Here is a 20,211-nt window from a genome sequence, read left to right as displayed (position 1 = left end):
AACTTTTAAGTTCAGGGTTACATGTGAAGGTTTATTATATAGGTAAACTTGCGTCATGAAGATTTGTTGTACTGATTATTTCATCACCCAGGTAGTAAGCCTAGTACACGAGAAAGCTTTCTAATGAAACTGAGCAGAAATAGAACTGTGGCTAAGCTTTGTTTTTTGATGCATACATTTTATACTGTTCTGTTTGATTATGATTTAGAGGGAACATCCTAAGCCTTCAAAATGATTATAAGCAGCACATGTACAGTCACTTTTTGTGTCCACCCCCCACCTTCCCACAGAGTTAAAAGAAATTTGTGAATTGACCGGCATTGATCAATCAGTTCTGGAACGAGCATTCAGTTTCCGAACAGTTGAGGCCAAACAGGAGAAAGTTTCAACTACACTGAATGTGGCTCAGGTGGGTGAAACATAATGTATAGAAGAGAGTTTCTTAAAAGTCTGTGCTGTTTTCATATAAGTATAAACAAAGGTTTTTGTTTACAGGTTACTATCTCCATCATTGTACTGTGTTCTAGGCATTGGGGAAAGCAGTAAGCTAAACAGATAAGGATCCTTGCCCTCATGGAGCTTAAAATTCTGGTAGAGGGAACTAGATATTAATCACTAGACATATGAAATAAGTGCTGTGGCAAACTAGCAGGTGGTAAGAGCAGTGAACAGAGGGAAAAAGTAAAGCAGGGTAAGGGAGCGCCCTGGGGCCGGGAAGGAGACTGGAAGTGAGGTGGGAAATGACTGAAGGCTTTTCAGAAGAACATTGCCATGACTGCCTTGCATTTCAAAGGGTCACTCTGGCTGTGATGTGGAAAGCAGAGGGTCGGGGGAAAGGAGTGAAAGCGAGGGACCTTCAAGGAGACGTGCACTAACCCAGAGATGATGGTGGCTTGAACTAGTAGTCGCAGTGAAGTCAGTGAGAAGTGGTTACACTGTGGATATTATTTGAGGGTAGAGGCAACAGGACTTGCTGATGATGTTTGGTTGAAGAGAACAAACAAGGGTGATTTAATGCTTTTGGCCCAAGCAACTGGAAACATGGAGTTGTCATTAACTGATTTGGGGAAGATAGTGGGAGAAGCCAGTTTTGTGTTCAGGTGGCTGAATTGGCCTCCCTGCCTTACTTCTTCAACTCCGTCTGCCCTTGATATTGGGGCCAATGAAGTCTTTAGTCTTTCTAAGACCCAAATCGGAGCTGCTGCCTCCTCTCCTTTTGCTTCAGGTTAAGTGGGTGGGTGTCTGGGTGGCCGCATGCCTGTATACATGCATGTATACCCAGGCAGCTCCTGCAGTCCCTTCACTAAAACACTGTTCTGTGGCTTAGACATTTTCCCACCAGCCAATGACTCAGGCTAACATTAAATTACTGACTTGAGACTTCCACTCAGGCCTACTTGGTTCGACTGTATTCTTGTCTCATCCTCCTTATAACTATCCATGAAGACTCCATAAACAGTAGGGTGGAGCCAGGATTGCTCTCTGCTGCCGAACCAGACTTTCCTACTAATCCAAGAATGCCTTTGTGTCCTTAGCTTTCTTTCAACATTTGATATCTTATTTTAGGTGAGTTATTTTGGCTGTGGCAAATACCATAACTTTATATATGTAGAAATGTGGTTTGTAGCAATCCTTTCCTAGCTATAGCCATTGCCTGTTCTTCCTCCTAAATTACTGCTTTTGCTATCATGTCCATCCAAGTCAGCCTTACTAATTCACAGTCAGATACGGAGTGACTGACTTAATCAAGAAAATGCTGCTGAGAGCCTGCACTGCACAATCCCGCACATAGGCCACGAGTAGGGAAGTAAGGGATTAGGGAAGACCTCATGGAGACCATCAAAGGATTTAGATGTGTGAAGAATGGGTGAAAGGGCATGTCAAAAAGAAAACAGTGAGAAAAGCCAGGTTTGGGGTACATATCAGAAAAAAGATTGATCCAGCTGGGCTACAGCTGTACTTATGTAAAGAGGATTCAGAGCAATGTGGCTGGAAAGGTGAAGTCTGGAGTCAGGGTGGCAAATCTGCAACAGCAGTTCTTAAACTTCAACATGCATTCAGATCACCTGGTGGACTGACTTAGGAAACACAGTTTGCAGACCACAGCCCCAGTACTTGATTCAGTGGATCTGGGGTAGGACTGAGGAATGTGCATTTCTAACAAATTCAGAGGTGACATTGCTGCTGCTGCTGGTCCAGGATAACATTTTGAGAGCCACCGAGTTTAGACATGTTCAATAGCCAGAGTGCGAATTGTTAAGTCTGCAAGGAAGCCATGAAAAAGCCTGTATTGTTTAAGAAGGCCCTTTAGGAATATGTATATTTTGAGTCTTTTTAAAATTGTGTGTTTTATTCTTGCTTTTTTAATCATCCTGTATGGGAACGAGGCCCAGGTACCTCTGACTTTATAAGCTTATTTTAGTCACCTTACATCACTGAAGAAAACTTTCCACATTTTCTTAACCTTTGGCATAAAAGAATTTGGCTGGAGATCCTCAGCTGTTCGTCTCCTTAGTCAACTGTTTTTGTATTTTTAATGCCGTATTCAGAGTATCTGGTTCTACTGATCTTATTGCCTGGTACGTTTGGATTCCTGTAAGAAGTGATTTGTTTTGTTAGCCTTTCCTCATAGCTTCAATTCTTGGGCCCCAACATCATCTTTATTGCCCCAGGCCTCCTTTTCCCAAGGCATTTACACCTTTCTCCAGGTAGGAGGACTCATACCGAGATAATGGAAACTCTAACAAGTTCTTCAGCTTCTCCTACATACTCTCTCCTTGGCTTCTAATGTCCTCTAAAATCTTATCCTACACAGCTTATCTCAGCTTATTCCTTGCTAGTCCTCTGTTACCTGGTGCCTCTGCTCCTGCCTGCCCATCCCCCCCCATGTCATGCTCATTCCTTCTACCCATCTAAAGGCTCTGCCTAGTTGTTACCCCATCCAAGGAGACTTCCTTGATCAAATAGCCCTCCTGAAACCCGTCCCCTCTCAAACCCCCTTTTCTTTGCAGTTCGGCACCTGCCCTCTGATTGTTTCCTCTGTGTTAGTTTGGTCTCCTTAGCTCCTGGAGGGCGGGCCCCATGTCTGTGTATCTCTGAGTCTCCACCTTGCTTGTCACTTGCCGTCCTGGACCATGCCTGTTACCTGGCATGTCTGCAGCACATGCCACCTGGGCTTTTCCTCTGAGTTTCATGCAGCTGCAGAAGTGCATGGTCTTTTCATAGTGTGCTTTGAAACAGATAGTGAATTAGCGCACTTTGAGTCTTCCCTTGTTTCTATACACTGTATTAGTGATCCTTAAGTGGGAACAGGCATTCCTTCCCTTACTGCTTTATAGGATATTGTTGTGCAGATTAGGTGGTATGAATCAGGCTCAGGAAGTCAGGGGCGGCACATTGGCAGCCGGGTGGCAAATTGGCAGCCCCTGGGGCCAGGTAAAGCTCAATAGGCATATTTTTATTTGACTAAAGGGTAGGGTTTTCTTTGGTTTTGTTTGTTTGCTCTTTAAATTTTGAATTTGAGTGCCTTTAGCCTGGAATGCGTCCTCTAACCCCTATAGATAGAGCCACCATTTCCTGTTCATTTCTGTCGCACAGTCCCTGGAATCATTTGAGTTTGAGAACCCTGGAGTAAATATTGTTGAAGGAAGCAAAGGAAATTAATATTGGCTGTGTATACACTTTAAAAAATATAAAGCAGTTTGCCAGAATACATTGTCACTGTTGGTTCAGTTTATTGAAATGGTGGCTTGTTGAAAGTAGATAGCTTGTAACTAAAAAAGCTAGATGACATTAAGATGAAAAAGGGCTCGTCTACAAATACATGATGTTTTGAACTTACGTGGTGTTTTGAGATAACTTCATAAGAAGAAAAAAGAAAGGACTTAGAAGTTATATAGGCCCATGAGGTAGTAGTAGAGGAAAAGGATAATTCAAAAGTCAATACAAGTACCTCGGTAGACTGTGTGCTAGGCATTATTCTAAGCTCTTAAATTATCTATTTTAAGAAAGTAAAAACTAGAAGAAAGGTATTGGGAAAAGTTTTCTCTGTTTTAGCATTTGGCATACATTTTCTACTGTGGAAGCGGAGTTCCCTCCCTTGTTTGTTTGTTTGTTTGTTGACAGCTCTTAGGTGTATACTTTAACCCTAATTGGAGTAGAGAGGGAGGTTTGGGATTAGCATGGAAATGTCAGATGAAGGGAAAAGGTGTTATCTTCAGCTATGATATGTTGCTGCGGAAGTGAATGTGTTATTAAAGTTGTTACATTTTATTTAGGAAGGAAATGTAGAGAAAGTGTTCCCACATAATCCGACAAATTTGTTCTTTGTAAAATAAAAAAGTACTGATTAATTTTAACAGTAATACCCAACTTTTTATTTATAAGCAGCAAAATACACACATATGGCCAGCATGTTGAAAATAGCAACAAAACCTCAGGCCTTTTCTCACCCAAGGCCAGTTCCTTGTTAGGCTGCTGACACCCAACCTTCAGGCCTTCCCAGGATGCTGGTATTAAACATCTCATTAGTACTTACCTACTGTATGCTCTGGGCACCCAGTACATTTAAGGGTGTTTAGATTCTGCCATCCAAACCTAACATTCTCTGGCCTTTGGATTCTAAAAGTCATAGAGACATATATGTCTTCTGCCTCTTTGTCAAGTAGTTCTGAATAGCTTTAAAAGTAAGCACATAAGAAGGGGTTTATGTTCATTCTGTAACTTATAAGAACTCAATGTGGAAGTTTTTAAAAAAAAACTGAAAGGATTAGTTTGGCCGGGCATGGTGGCTCACACCTGTAATCCCAGCACTTTAGGAGGCTGAGGTAGGTGATCACCTGAGGCCAGAAGTTCAAGACCAGTCTGGCTAACAAGGCGAAACCCTGTCTCTACTAAAGGTACAAAATTAGCCAGGCCTGGTAGCACACGCCTGTACTCCCAGCTACTCAGGAGACTGAGGCATGAGAATCCCTTGAACCCAGGCGGCAGAAGTTGCAGTGAGCCAGAATTGTGCCACTAAACTCCAGCCTGGGCAACAGAGTGAGACTCTGTCTCCAAAAAAATAAAAAAAGATTGAAAAAAAAATTGATGGGTTCCATCGGTCAAAGCCATTTTAGTGTATCTCCTTTGAATTTCCATGTGTAAGGGTTTTAAAAAATAGTTGTTATCATATTAAGTATACAATTGTTTAACTTTCACATAACATGAGCACTTCCATTTCGTTACCTGATCTTCATAACCATCGCCCTCTGATGACTATGTAACATTACTCTCAGTGCGTGTTTATTTTACTGCCCCTATTGTTGGACTTCTAACTTGTGTCTGATTTTTCTCTGTTTCATAACATTGAAATAAATATCTTTGTGGTGAAAGTTTTTGCAGTATTTAAAATTAGTTTCCTGGTATGTGAAAAAGTATAACTGTGTATAAACAATTTGCCTAATTCTCTTAAAGGCTTGACTGTTTATGATACAATAAAACTGGTTCTGCAAAGAAATGTGAAATAAAAGAGCTTTAAATATTTTTTAAAGTATCTTTATGATTTTATTGAAAGTAAGCATTGTGGCAGTTGTAGGTGTTAAGTTTTGTTTGTTTGTTTTTTAATAGGCTTATTATGCCCGTGATGCTCTGGCCAAAAACCTCTACAGCAGGTTGTTTTCATGGTTGGTAAATCGAATCAATGAAAGCATTAAGGTACTGAATTTCTATGAGCAACATTAGTTGTAAATACAGGGTATTCACAGTATAAACATTACGTTGAAGAAGGTTTAAATTTATAATCAAATAATTGATTACCACTTATAAAGATTATTCCTTAAAAAGAGTTTACCATGTATAAGATTGAAATTTGTCAGGGATTTTGTTTATTTTGTTTTGCCATGTGTATGGCTTCTGACTGGTGAACAGTCTGATGGTCTTTGTGGAGTGACTCTGGGAGTCGGCATCCCAGGTTCTGGCCTGGCTCACCTGCTAACTAGTTGTATACACTTCACTGAAAAGGTCACTTTACTTCACTAGGGCATAATGTATTCACCATTAAAAATGAGGTTGTCAGACTAGGTGATTTCAAAAGGCGTCACTCATGCCTTCTTTAAATACATCACCTATTATTAAAATTTCTAAAAGAGTTCTATACCAATACCCCATCTCATAAGTTTTTTAAAAAAACAACTAAATTACAGTTATTTTCTTACTTAAGTAACATAATTAACTTGTAATATGTATCTGTGTTCCTTGGATGTTTGTAGTGTTTTATTTTATGCCTTAATTAACCCTTTAATTTGAAACTTTTTTCAAGGCACAAACAAAAGTAAGAAAGAAGGTCATGGGTGTTTTGGACATTTATGGCTTTGAGATTTTTGAGGTAAGATTTTAAAATTTTTTGTAGTGTCTTTAGTAAACTGGGATGGTTGGAGATTAAATCCTGTATTATATAGACATAAGTAACTATAACTTTGAATCTACAAATCTTTGTGCAGATGTAACAAAATTTGGTTGTGTATTCCTGCATGTGTGCCTGAGTGTGTGTGTGTGTGTGTGTGTGTGTGTGTGTGTGTGTGTTTTCTGTGTATGCTGAGAGCCAGCATTTTGGAGAGAGTACTGCTTAAAAAGAACTTGTATTAGTACCTGACTTTTGAAATTGCATATTTAAATTTCTAACTGTGAGGCTTCCAGCAAGGTACACAAGTGTGCCTGTGACCATTTGTGAGTTGTTTGGAAAGTGTGGCAGGTCGATGCCATAAAGAAAGCCATAGGAGAGCTGGACACAGATTCTGGCCTGGCCAGGGCCAGTCATTTCATTTGTGAGACTCAGGGAAAGAGGGTTTGGATTAGGTGATTTGTTGAGTCTCATAACTGTGATCTTGTGATAACGAATTCTGCTGCAGTGGTTGAAATAATTTCTGCTGAAGCTCATAGTGAATTTTTTTAAATGATTCTGTGTTTGTTACAGATTAAATATTTAAACGATTTGTGCTTGGCTAAGCAAGACATACACTAAAATTAGAATGATATAGAGAAGATGAGCATGGCTCTGAAAAAAAGTGATGTAGAAAATAAAATAAACATTATGTACTTAGGTTAGAATTCCCTTGTTGCCCCCTTGCTAACTTTGACATTTAGAAGGAATTTTAAGGATCTATTAAAACATCTATTCTCACTTTTAGGAGTGATATATTAGTTTGGTTCAGGGAAATAAAAAGTAGATTGGGCTCCTCTTTTCTTAATTCTCCCCACAAGTAATGATTTGTGAATTTCTAATTTCTTTAAGGAACCAGGCTCTGCTCAGAATGACTTCCCAAAGAATTTACATGTTCTAAAATTTAGGGTCACAGAATCACAGAAAAAAACATCAGAGCATTCCTTCCACCTAAACCAGACCTTGCTAGCAAATTCCTTTTTCTTAATATGTTCTCTCTCAATCATGTTCTGTATTTAATAACTAATGGTAAGTACTAACTGAGGACTGACCATATGTAAGCATTGTGGGAAGTGGTATGTGTATGGTCTGATTTACAGTTTCATGATGTAGCTCTTATTATGAATCCCATTTTACAGATGAGAAAGTAAAACTCCCCAGGTCAAATAACTCCCCAGGGTTATGCAGCTACTTAGTGGCAGACCCTGGACCTAAACTCCAGGCCCTTTTAATATTTCCATTTATTGCTTTTCTTTCCTACTAAGATTGAGACCAGGGGCATTTCCTCACATTTCTTCCCAAAGTAACAGGTTCCCCAGTATCTGGAAGTAAGAAAAAAATAAATGTGGTAAGTTTCTGACTCCCCTATTTATCCACCCTTGTTATCATTCCAAACTCCTGGCCAGCATTGGACGCCTTCCTGAATGAAAGTGTGTGTGCTGGTGGCAGTCCTCATGGAGTCTCCAGAACACAGCTCTTCAACACAGCATCTGCTTATATTGTTGCCATTTAGCAGAATCTGCAAAGGAAAGCTACAAATGCCTTGGTTGAAAGGGAAGAATTTGAGGTTTCTGAGTTAGGAGAAATGCTTAAGTACACTCAGAAATCACTGCCAAAATTAATTTATTTTTAGCAAGACCTCAGGAGACTGTCACTAAATGGGCAGAATGCCAAAGTCATTCTTTACACTTGTCAGGGAAAAAGACTTATTACCTAGCACATTGCTGTACTGGTCTAGATTTAAATGATTTCATGAGCAGGGGAGATAGTAAGCACAGATTTCACTAGAAAGTTAGAATCAGAAGATACATTCAATGACATTTCTAAAATCAAAGAAACTAATTTTGTTTTAATTTTGCTAGAAAAAGATTATTGATCTTAAGCCAATGGGCAAGGGCCTCATACCGTGTCACAACACATGGAAACTTTAAAAAATAGGATAATGAGGTTGTAATGGGACATCCAGTTAACTTTGTCTTCCAGTAGGTCCTAAGAACTAATTAGCCATGGAGAAAGAGACACTTACAACACTCAAAGGCAACTGACTTATAACTCAAACAATTTGACTCATTTCTCAAATATTTATTGAGTTACCAGATACCAGTAGTACAACATAACTAAGATATTTCTTGTCTGCATGGAGCTTAGAGTCTTGGCCCTCAGATTGAGAGCCTGTTGCTACCAGAGGATACATCCTATCAGGTAGGAAAGTCTAATCAGGAAGCTCTATTACATTTTAAAAGTTTGTTTGCTACAGACCTAATCAGAACAGAAGTCAGATGTTTCTGTGTAAACATCCTTTAACTTCGTGCTGGGTGGAACACCCTATGCCCTTCAGCAATCCAGGAATATTTTTCACTTCTGGTTAATTCAAGTTTCTTTCCGCGCCTGTTTTGCTGAATGTGCCTTCCTTCTGCAAGTTACACCATCATTTTTTCAACAGTTTCAACTACAAACTTCAGTTTATGAAAATGCCTGCGTTATATTTCTAAATATTCTTCCTTTCTTCAGAGGAATACTCTGTTTTCATGGTTCTCAAACTTAGCTGTGCATTGGTGTCACCTGGGAGCTTTTGCAAATTCCAAAGTTTAGGCTGTACCCAGAACAATTATATCAGAATCTCTGCAGATGGGGACGCAGCAGCAATGTTTTTAAAACTCTGAGGTGATTCCAGTGTGCACTCAAGGTTGAGACCAAATGCTCTATTAGACAGTAATCTCTGAAGTAAACTGCACATTCCAAACATGTAGTATTCATGCTGTTTAGCCACTGTATGTAACACCCTTATAAAACCCTGAGCCTCACCAATGTTCATCCGGGCCCGGTGGCTCACACCCATAATCTCAGCACTTTGGGAGGCTGAGTGAATCTTAAGCCAATGGAGGCAGGTGAATCACGAAGTCAGGAGATCGAGACCATCCTGGCCAACTGGTGAAACCCTGTCTCTACTAAAAAAACAAAAATTTGCTGGGCGTGGTGGCTTTCGCCTGTAGTCCCAGCTACTCTGGAGGCTGAGGCAGGAAAATCACTTGAACCTGGGAGGCAGTTTTTACTCCGTTTAAGAAGAACTATCAACCAAGGCCAAATCCAGCCAGTTACATGTCTATAGTAAATGTGATAATAGCCATCAAATTATCAAAAGTTAATTTTCCTTCTCCATGCAGTAAACACTTTCTCTTTTTTTCTCCCCAGTTCCTTGAGAGAATCAAGATTTGTTTTTTTGTTATATTTAATTGTTCTCTCCATTTTCCTAAGTCCTCTCAGATTAATCTTGAATTTTGATTATTTAATAGCCTGTTTTTTAATAAATAAATTTATTTATGGGGGGTTAGATTCGAGATTTGGTTGAGGGCTTTTACCTGCTTTTTGATACAGAGTTACAGAAGTTTTTTTCTTTTAATAAATTACTCACATACATTCTCAGATGACAGCCTATATTTTCCCAGATTCTCAGCAATGTTAGAGCACATGGAGACATCAAGAAGCTGAGAGTATTAGGAAACCAAGAAAAGTAAGGACCTAAAGTACTACAGGTTCAAGTACAAGGGCTCAGAGTATAGAAGAAGTGTTCAGATCCACATCGAGGCAAAAATGAAAATTTCTGTGATATTTTCCACCCAAGTGGAAAGAAACTGCTGGAGTATAAATAACAACTATTTTTTCTTTGCTGTGTTGTTCTTCAGTTGACCATTGGAATTAAGAGCTCTGCCTTTTAGGATACCCTGGGCATCTCTTTAAAAACTGGACAGTAAAGGACAAGACTTTTTTTTTTTTTTTTAATGCATCTAATTGTTCCATGGCCTCACAGTTCCCATGAAAATGCCTTTTTTAGCTGAGCTGGTGGAAACCTTTCATTCCCTGTGGTCTGTCTCTAAACGGAAGAGGGAAACTGATGCATTAAACCATGGGTTGATGACACATGGATTTGACTGCAAAACATTCCAGCACCAGCTGGAAGTGCTGCCTGGCTGGCCACATGTGACCTGATGTCAGCTTAGAAAACAGAGCAGTGGAACAATGTTACCAAAAATAAGGTGAAGCGAGTTAAATTTCATAGAGGGAAAAAAATCTTGCTATACATCCTGGTAGAACAGAAGTCCAACTTCCCAAAGGAAGGAAATTATAACCCAAATACTCCAATACCACACATTTTTGTTTGGACATTCTTATAACTGAAAAGATGATCTGTGATTTCTGAGAAAGATTTATAGCATATCCATTAAAGAACTGCTATTCTTTTTTAAAAGAATATATTAGGTTAAAAAGTAAGTTGAGCAGTCTACATTGATTTCAGCTCTTTTTGTATAGACTAACCTGACAGTTTTTAAAACTGGCAGATAGTTCATAGGCAAATCTGATTGGTCATTAGTGTTCTGTAGACAAAGCAGGCAGTAGTAGCTGATTCTTTCACTTTTCATACAGTAGAGCTAACTTCATACAGGCAAAGTGGCAGTTACTTTCAATGATGGACTCCTTATTTATCTTGCCCTCATAAACCTCACTGAAAGTGACCCATGTATGGTAAGAGTATGATAGGCTAGATGCAATAATTATATCAAATAAAAAAATCTAATACTTGGGCAAGAGTCATTGTAGCCTCGTGGGTTCACCTCAAGATTATAGGACTTGTGTTCTGAATTGTTTTTAAGAGAAATGTTGGCTATAGTCAGCACCTTCTACTCTAGTTTCTTGCCTTCATTTTGTACTTCTTAGGCTAGAAAGCTTATCATTGAAGAGGAAGGAAACAGTTTAAAGTAGATTTAAAAACAAAAATGGTGACAGTTGCTGTAGTTTGTAAAATAAAGATAAAGAGCGCCCACACTAGAACTGCGTGAACAGCCAGCAATCCCTGAATCCCTGAACTGGGCACCCCTCCCCCTGTGTCAGTCTCATGAATCAAAGTCTTATAGCATATCTTTTATGGATATGTGTAAATATTCCTCAGAAATCACAGACCATCTTTTCAGTTATAAGAATGTCCAAACTTAAATGTGTGGAATTGGAGTATTTTGATTATAATTTTCTTCCTTTGGGAAGTTATACTTCTTTTCTATGTAATACGTGGGTATTTCTTCCAAGTATAAAAAGTTTTTAGATGAAAGCCTATTTAAAAATATTTTAGATGAGCACTATAACATTGTTTTCCTTAAAATTAGCCGTATTTGAGTATATACCTGGAAGAAAAAATGTTAAGGGAAATTTTCTAAACCTTTAGCCAATCATTCAATTTTGTAAAGGTCTAAGAAGGAGACTATTTAATATTAAATGGTTTTTCTCATATATTTTGAGGATTTTTTTAAGTTTACTTTTTAAAAAAAAAAAAACAATTTTTGTTTTGGAGCCTATTTCTTGACGCTGTGATATTTTTAAATGGACTGTGGTTAAGTGCATTATATTTTTCTATAGGAACAGCATTATAATAAGCCATCAAAGGCTTTAACACCAAGTTAATCTTTGCAAGGACCAACAGCATATTTTACAGCAATAATATAGCCCAACTTCCCTAAAATAATGATATACACAAAATATCTATAGCTTTTATATAAATGTATTGACTCATTTATTATGCAGGAGACTTCACTGTATGTAAAAATACAGACACCCCCAAGCCAGCATGTTATATTAAAAATTTGACCTCAGATGAAAGTGCTAAACTATAAGAAACACTAACATGTAATTAACAGTATTTTTTGCTCAGATAAATCATGGTCTTTGTGTTTGGACTGCTCACTGTTTCTAACGCATAATATTCACCTGCTCTCCTTCCCATCTCTCCATCCCAAATACAGAGGGACAGAGCTGCCTTTTCCATTTACTGTCTTCCTTTCAATATTTATTCTTTTTAAAGAGCATACCAGTTTTAAAAATACCTAGTTTCCTTAAAGAGTATAAAGTATCATCAGCCTCCTTTGTTGCTAAGGAGAATATACAAAGGGATCAGTATTTTTGATACATCTTAAATAATTTCTGTTGGCGTTTATGATTGATACTTGTGAGTATAAGCTAGTTAGGAACCAACTGGGAGTATGATTTTCTGGGTTTTTTGTTTGTTTGTTTGTTTGCTTTGTTTTTGATGTTGAAAGGATGGTCCCAAAGCCTAGAATGCTTAAAAAAAGGTCCTAGCACTTAAAATTTGGTTATATATTTCTAAACATAGTAAGTGCTCACTGTCCCAACCTATAGTTGGTAACTATAGTGTGAAATAGGGAGAACACAGGCACCTTGCTATTCTGCCTGTGTTCTCTAGCAGCCTCAGCTTCATTCAGGGAGGTTGTGTAATGGAAAGCCCAGAAGGTACTTGTTTGAAGGTGTTTCTAAGTTTTAGTTTTATTCCTTAGTCTTCAGGGATAAATGTGGGTAAGACAGTAGAGAAAAATTGAATGATTGGAGCATGGGTGGAAAACTGGAGAGAGGAGATGAGTCATTACTGGGGCAAGTTCCTGCCCACTTCCTCCTCTGGAGACTTTGATTCATGAGCCTGACACATGGGAGAGGGCCCGGCTTGGGGATTGTTGGCTGTTCACACAGTTCTTGACAAACCAAAAAAGTCTCCAAATATAAAGTTGCTTTGGGGCCTTCATATTCATCTAGTGGTTTCTAGTCTCAGTTTAGCTATTTTATGAAGGAGAGGAGCCCAAGTTGAAAACCGGGTATTAATTTAATATTTATATTAACGGAAAAATGTGTTAGACCTATACAACTTGGAGTTCTGTGAACTGCTACAAGGCTATTCCTTAATTTTCTGCAGATTATTGTTTATTCTTTAAATTTTGCAAGTTTTTAATCATACGTGAAGTCCCATTTTCCTCCGCATTTGAACAATGTCAACAACTTTAGCTTAGATCACAAGAGAAGTGTCTGTCTTTAGCCTTTACTTTCAGCAGTAATGATCATCTAGGTGACCCATGACATGTTTTGGACTTTGGAGGTGTGTTTGCAATAGATAATGATGCTGATTTTTGTGGGGAAGTCAGTTAATTCCTACATCAGCGATTGTGCTATTCTATTTTTTTCCTTTTTTTTTTTTTTTTTTTTTTTTTTCAGGGGGGTGTTTTTTTTAGCAGTAGAGTAATGTTGGAGAGTCAAGTTTTTGTTGTTAGGGCATCTCCAGGAGAATAATCTCTCCTTGTTGGCTTTTAAAAAGGAGCTTCAGCACAGTACTCCACAGGGATGTGTCACTGGTGTGGGAAAGGGAAGTTACTTATAGATCTTGCTGGATCTCTTCACTTTTTGGTGATCCACCAACCATGGCTGCACCTGACTCTTTGGGTGGATGTGGACCTTCGGTACATGTCATGGATGTTCTCTTTTTCCTGATAATTTAGAATTAGAAGCATTAGGTTCTGAAGCCTTAAAGCTTCAAACAAGCCATGCGATTTATCATTATTTCAGTCAAACCATTTTTATCCTGAAGAACTATCCCCTAGCAAAACCACAGTTGAGACACTACACCACAGGAAGGTATTATGGTCCTGCCTTTTGAATTGATAGGACATAAGTCTTGATGGCAAGTTTTACACCAATCAAAAACACAGCCTGAATGGTAAAAGCCATCATTTGTAACTATGAATAACTATCAATACGTGCTTACTTTTAGAATTTTATTGCTAATTAAGAACTGACTGCATTTTGTATAATCTATCCCTATTTGCACCAGAATGCAGTAAGTATGACCTGTTTGCAGTGCTGGTCTGTTGCATGCTCCTGTGTTAATAGCTTCTCTAATTGTGTGAGTTTTGCAGTAAGTGGTTGTTGATTAACCGTGTGGATACAAAATACAGAATCCACACAGGAATTTTTAAAGGTTACGGGGAAATTTAATTTAGTCGTAACTTAATCCTTAAATTGTTTTGTAACTGTGAAGCTTTGCCTCTGGTTTCTAATCTGCTTGTGTGTATTTCGTAGTCCTGTTTTAGAAATGTACTTTGAACTGTTCATAGCTACACAATGTGTATGAGGACACTAAAAAAAGGTTTCCCTTTCCTTCTCATTATTTGCCAGTTGATGATTTAGCATAATTGGGTTGCAGTAGCTCCATGGGCACAGACTTGCCAAATCACAGATATGCTTTATGAGACTGTTGTCTAAAAAAAGAAAAAAAATCAAAGATCTGCTATTATAAATTATTAATATTTTACTTTTACTTATAGGTTTATGTATAGTGGCATTATATAGGCACATACCTTAGCAAAGCAATTTAGACTTTCTGATATATGGAATGCCTTTATGCTGAGTATAATAATAAGGCATCTATACTAGACCAACTTCAGTTTCTAATTGAAATTGTTAGCTTTGAGCACAGGGTTTTAAAAAACTGGTGTGAAAATGAGGACTGAGGAGTGCCCTTTGTATCTGACTACATTTGTCAAAAGTGTTGAAAATAAATGTTTGCCCTTTAGTAAGACCCTTCAAGACTTAAAACAAACAAACCTTTATACTTGACTAAGTTTGGCATTAACAAGATAAGTCACTGATAGTATATTCACATGTGTTATTTATGAGTTTGAGCTTAAAATTTCCTCTGATCACTTCATCGCTGGTGATCAGAAATTCCTAGCTGACTTCCAGGAAAGAATGTAGTTAGTTAGATGCTGCAGTGTAAGTATCATTGCGAAGTTTTCCTAGGTAGGACCAAAGTTGATTTTAAAAGATCAACTTTCCAAAGACTCTGTGAGTTTTTCCCTTCCCTCATGTGCGGAGGGATTTGAAGGCCCGTGGCTCTGCCTGTTCACAAGGAGCACTGAGCTTTGGTGGCACCATTACATGTGGGCTCTCCTTGCTCATTAGACCAGGACTGGCCACCACTGTGGGAGAAGAGTCCAGTTTATCAGTGGTGGACTCACACTATCCTTGCTTCCACTGCCTCTATCTCGGGGCAATAATGGAAAATAGAGGTAAAAACAAGTTTTAGCGTCAGATCTACTTCTTCCTAGAAGGTGTGGTTCTTGATAAAATGTATTCATTTGGTGCCCTCAGGATGTACAACAATACATTAAGCCCTGCAGATTGTTCGAAATGTTAGGCATGAAGCTTCTTTCAATGAATTCATAAGAGATGAAGGAGAAGCTATTGAGATTTATCAGTGATCAAGGGTGTGGGCCTTCTACAGAGAGAGAGATTGTTTCTTGTCAGGGAGACCTTTTAATTCCTTTGGGGCTCCATTTGGTAGGAACTTCATTTGTTCATTCACTCATCCAATACATATTGAGAACTTGCTAGGTGTGAGGTGCTGTGTAAGGGATAGGAATACAGTGAACAAGAGAGCATGGCTAGCCCTCGCCCATAAGAATGTACAGTCTAGTGAGGCAGATGCATATGAAACCAATCAGTACATGTGTACACTTACATATACACACATGTTCATATAACATGATTCATTTAAAAGGATAGAATGTAACAGTCAGAGTGAGGGATCCGTCCCTGGATGGGGAGAATAAGAGGTCAGCTCGGGAGGACTTCCTTGAACTGTGAAGTGTCACCTGAGAATGGACGATTCAGAACTTGGTGACAGAGATTGTGGCACTCACTGTGTCTTTGCTGATCCTTCAGCAAAGGAAGTGAGACTGTTTCTAGCTTCTCTGTTTTGGGTGCTTCTCTGTCAACTAAAAATCTTCATCCTTCAAATATTGCATCATTCGTGTATACTTCATTCATTCACTTACTCATGACCCACTCCTTGAGTGCCTGCAATGGGCAAGCGTCTGTCCTAGGAGCCATGTGCTGGGCCGCAGTTAAATCTGAGAGATCATGTGTGGCATTTCTCGTGGGTTGAGATGTCTGAGTGTCATTTTTTGGGAGAGCTAGTGGCATGGTTTATAAGGCTTTTTTTCATTTTCTCCACACAGGACAACAGCTTTGAGCAGTTCATTATTAATTATTGTAATGAAAAACTGCAACAAATCTTCATTGAACTTACTCTTAAAGAAGAGCAGGAGGAGTATATACGGGAGGTAATGTTGAAATGCTTTTTTAAAGTGTTGGTCCCTTTTTACTCATAATATAAATTCGATTTAGAAGATAGCCTAAACAAGAAGCCATACTCAAAAGGCTACATATTGTATGATTCCATCTGTCATTCTAGAAGAGGCAAAGCCATTGAGACAGATTGCCTATAAAAAGCTATAGAGTCAGAGGTTGCCAGGACATAGGAGTCATGGGAGGGTTGTGGCTGCAGAGACAGCATGAGGAAATTTTGGGGATTGATTATGGTGGTGGTTACTTGATATTACACATTTGCCAAAACTTAGAGAACTGTTTACCAAAAAAAGTCAGTATCACTCTAAGTAGATTTGAAAATATTTTGAGACTTGTTCAATATCAAAAAGTATTGAGTCTCCAAATTTATAATAAAAATAGGTAACAGTTACTGAGTTCTTACTACATACAGGTACTATATTAAGGGCTATGTATGGATTATCTCATTTAGTGTAATCTTAAAATAACCAGAAGTAGTGTTTGCAGAGTCTTTTCATCATTAATTTTAAAATATATATTTGCTTTTTACCCTTTTTTTAAATAGCCAGTCTTTTTCCAAGTATAAAATTAGTTATTTTTTTTTAAAAAAGGTGGGGGGGGGGCATTATTTTATTCTTTTTTTTGTTTTGTTTTGTTTGTTTGAGGCAGGGTTTCACTGTGTTGGCCAGGCTGGTCTCGAACTCCTGACCTCATGACCTGCCTTCCTTGGCCTCCCAAGGTGCTGGGATTACAGGCATGAGCCACCACACCCAGCCTATTTTATTATGTTTATATTTTTGTTTCCTTTTTTATTTATTTGCCTTAACATTTTAGTAATGATATTACCTGTTTTCCTTCATTTTCTTAGTATCATTTTAAGTCATTAAGGACACTGAATTCTCTTTTATCTTTCTTTCTATATAGATTTTTCTAATGTGAATGTTATCCCCAGTGACTTAGTAAAACAACCCATTTACTCGAAAGCTAAATCATAAATATTTCATCTTTATTTTAGAGTACTCGTTATGCTTCAGAAATGTTTTATATTTGTCTGACACCTTTTGGTTACATAAATATTCTAAAAGCACGATTCATTCTTTTCCTGTCTTCTCATCATGAAGAGAATGCCCAAACTTTGATGTGAAACTTAAAACAGTTTGTACAGATTGTTTAAAACACATCTAAGAATATATAGGAAGATTCTTAGCTTGCTGTATGAATTAAATTTTTTTCCCCTTAGAAGAAAAATAAATGTTTACATTTCTGGACAAAATGTAAGTAGACACAGAAAGATTACATTTGGCTTTACAGATTTGGCTTTGTATCCAGTGTTAGGACCAGTGGATAGGTTTTCATGTCTTTCCTTACAATGCTTTCTCGTAGCGCTGGCGTTTTGTTAACGCTTGAAACAGTTAACTTCCCTACAACTTATTGACTCTAAAATTAATTTTTTCCTTGTGATTACAGATTAAGAACAGAAGAATCTAGGCCTTAAATTCTTGGGATCAAGTTCTAACTTATTTCCTTATAAACATTGTAAACATATACAAAGTAATTTTGACCCAAGGGCCTGTTGAGTAAATATTTGGCCCAGGGCCAGTGAAGTGCATGGGAAATTGCTGCAGATGGGAGAGTGGAATGGAAGGCTGTCTCAGAACAGGCCAAGGGTGTTCGCTTCAATCAGATTATGTCAGTGGTAGGCAGCTGCATTGAGAAAATTTTGGGAACTGCCTGTGACACTTGCAGTTCCGCTTCTTATAAAAAAAATTAGATTCGGAGAGGAAGGGAAATATGATAAGATGGGCAAAGTCTGTTTTATGGATGGTAGTGGCTTCATCTCGTGTAATTGGATTTTGTTCTGTTTGGTCTTTTAGGGTATAGAATGGACTCACATTGACTACTTCAATAATGCCATCATTTGTGACCTAATAGAAAATGTGAGTACTTTGTTTTCTAAAGAATGTTTTAGTACCATAATAAAGCCTTATAAATGTTCTCAGTGCCTTCAATGTTAAGCATTAGTATTTTCACTGTTTTTTATCTTTTTTTGTTTTCAAGGAATTGCAGAGTTCTAGAGATTTTATTGTAGCCCTAAGGGATCATATATAGTTCTTGAACACATACATAGACAGCTGGATGTTTTGATACGTAGCCAGAATCCCCTGTGGTCATGCTCATCCTGTGGCCATATCACAACACCCTTTGATGACCTTCAGACACCAGGCCTTAAAGGTTAACCAGCCTTTCTTGTGTGGTTGGAGCCCAGGTCTATTCCATGGCTCCTGGGCATGTGAGTACTGATCACAGTAGGCTCTGCACAGCCATCCAGTTTTTTGCTAAATCAAAATATCCATTTCATTCCCCAAACCTTAATGACCTCTTAGCATACTATTCACCAAGTATCATATTAAGCTTAAGAGATGTAAAGGGACAGCCTCTGGAGCTGAATTAAGTGGGACCCCAGAAGTGGCTCGAGCACAGCTGTGGCCTTGATTCAGATCATATATGCAGAGGGCATTGCATGTGTGACTGCAGGTGGCCAGGGACCTTAAATTTTTTCAGATGACCCAAGTATGTGTGCATGTGAAAAGGCTTAAAGTGTGAAAAATTATTGGATAATTTTGAGTAAGCTTTCTGAGTCCAAGATTTTTGTTTTTAGATCATATTCTGTAGTTTATTATAAATGAACTAAATGTGGGAAGACTGATTTTGTGTGTGTAGAAAACAGGAAACTCGTTTGTTTTATGCTTATGATTACTAATACCTGACTTTGAATAAGTAATTTGAAACAGTATATAAGCTTTATTGCCGTGCAGTCTTTTTAGCAAGACCTGTTTAGTAATAGGTGAGTGCTGTGTTTCAGGAATTCCATCACATGCTTTGTATGAATATTAAGTCATTTTCTACTCATCTTTTACAAAGCCTTTTGGGAAATATGTAATGAACCAATATTTTTTTCCCTCAGTATTCAAGATATTTCTAAAAGTTGTTTCTCTGATTAAATTGAACATTAAAAATAATATTCTAAGGCATCATTGTTCAATAAGAATTAAACTGTGTTTCAAAAAACCTGAACAGTGTTGAATGGGAACACTAATCTTCCATACAAGCTATTCAAAACTCTGATTTGGGCCCTGAAAAGTGAATTTCCTTAAAATTTTCCTGGCACATTTTGTGAAGGAGGTAATTTGCTATGGGAATCTTAATTTTCAGAAATTCTGGTTAGTATGTTTCCCTTGATAAATATAACCTTGCACTTAATTATTGTCCTTTAAGAAGGGAAAGAAAAAAAAAAAGAACAGTGGTAATACACTTAATTTAACCAGGTTATCTCAGCCAGAAATCCCCTTGCTATATGATTGAAGAAGCTCATGTTCACATAGGAACCTGGGTATATAAAGGAAATGCTTCCTTCCAGCATCATTAAACAATAATGTTTGTTCTGGGGATGTTATGAGCACACTTGATTCCTGAGAGTCCACATTTCCCCTGGGTTTTTTGTGCAATGAATAAATGCTGGTCAGAGGGTGTCGTGGCCTTGTAAGCAGAAGGGAAGAGGAACAGAGGACTTTGCCTGGGTGGAAGTAGGTGGGGTTGATGCTCAGTGGAGTGGATTGTTTTTGGAATTAAGACTTATGACCCCATAGGGTCAGTCCAAGGAGTAGCAGTCTTTATTTAGCAAAGTAGAAGCTTCCTGGCTTCTGATTCCAAGTTTTAGGGCTGACTACTCTTGGAATAAAAATGACCACAGGGTCTAGTTATGCAACAAATAAATTTTCACTTAGGTTTAACATCCATTTAGAAATTCCACATGAATTTCTAAAATCTAAGTCTATATG

General features: G+C 38.1%; 1 protein-coding gene across 13 annotated transcripts in view; it reads left to right on the top strand.

The window, feature by feature from the left end:
- Positions 1-20,211, top strand: part of MYO1B (myosin IB) — a 186,170-nt gene that overhangs the window by 126,535 nt on the left and 39,424 nt on the right. For 8 of the 13 annotated variants that reach the window (XM_032292597.1, XM_032292595.1, XM_032292594.1 and 5 more), the window contains exons 11-16: positions 291-409; positions 5,608-5,694; positions 6,299-6,364; positions 14,076-14,081; positions 16,264-16,368; positions 18,247-18,309. In XM_032292597.1, the coding sequence (XP_032148488.1) occupies positions 291-409; positions 5,608-5,694; positions 6,299-6,364; positions 14,076-14,081; positions 16,264-16,368; positions 18,247-18,309 (446 nt within the window). The remainder of the gene's footprint in view (positions 1-290; positions 410-5,607; positions 5,695-6,298; positions 6,365-14,075; positions 14,082-16,263; positions 16,369-18,246; positions 18,310-20,211) is intronic. The other 5 variants (XM_032292606.1, XM_032292605.1, XM_032292601.1 and 2 more) reach the window with 1 other exon arrangement.

This window comes from Sapajus apella, unplaced genomic scaffold, assembly GCF_009761245.1.
Source record: "Sapajus apella isolate SASKATOON/1434 unplaced genomic scaffold, GSC_monkey_1.0 scaffold28, whole genome shotgun sequence".
Classification (NCBI taxonomy): Eukaryota; Metazoa; Chordata; class Mammalia; order Primates; family Cebidae; genus Sapajus; species Sapajus apella.
Note: the sequence above shows the minus strand (reverse complement) of the source record. Positions and strands in the feature narration are given on the sequence as shown.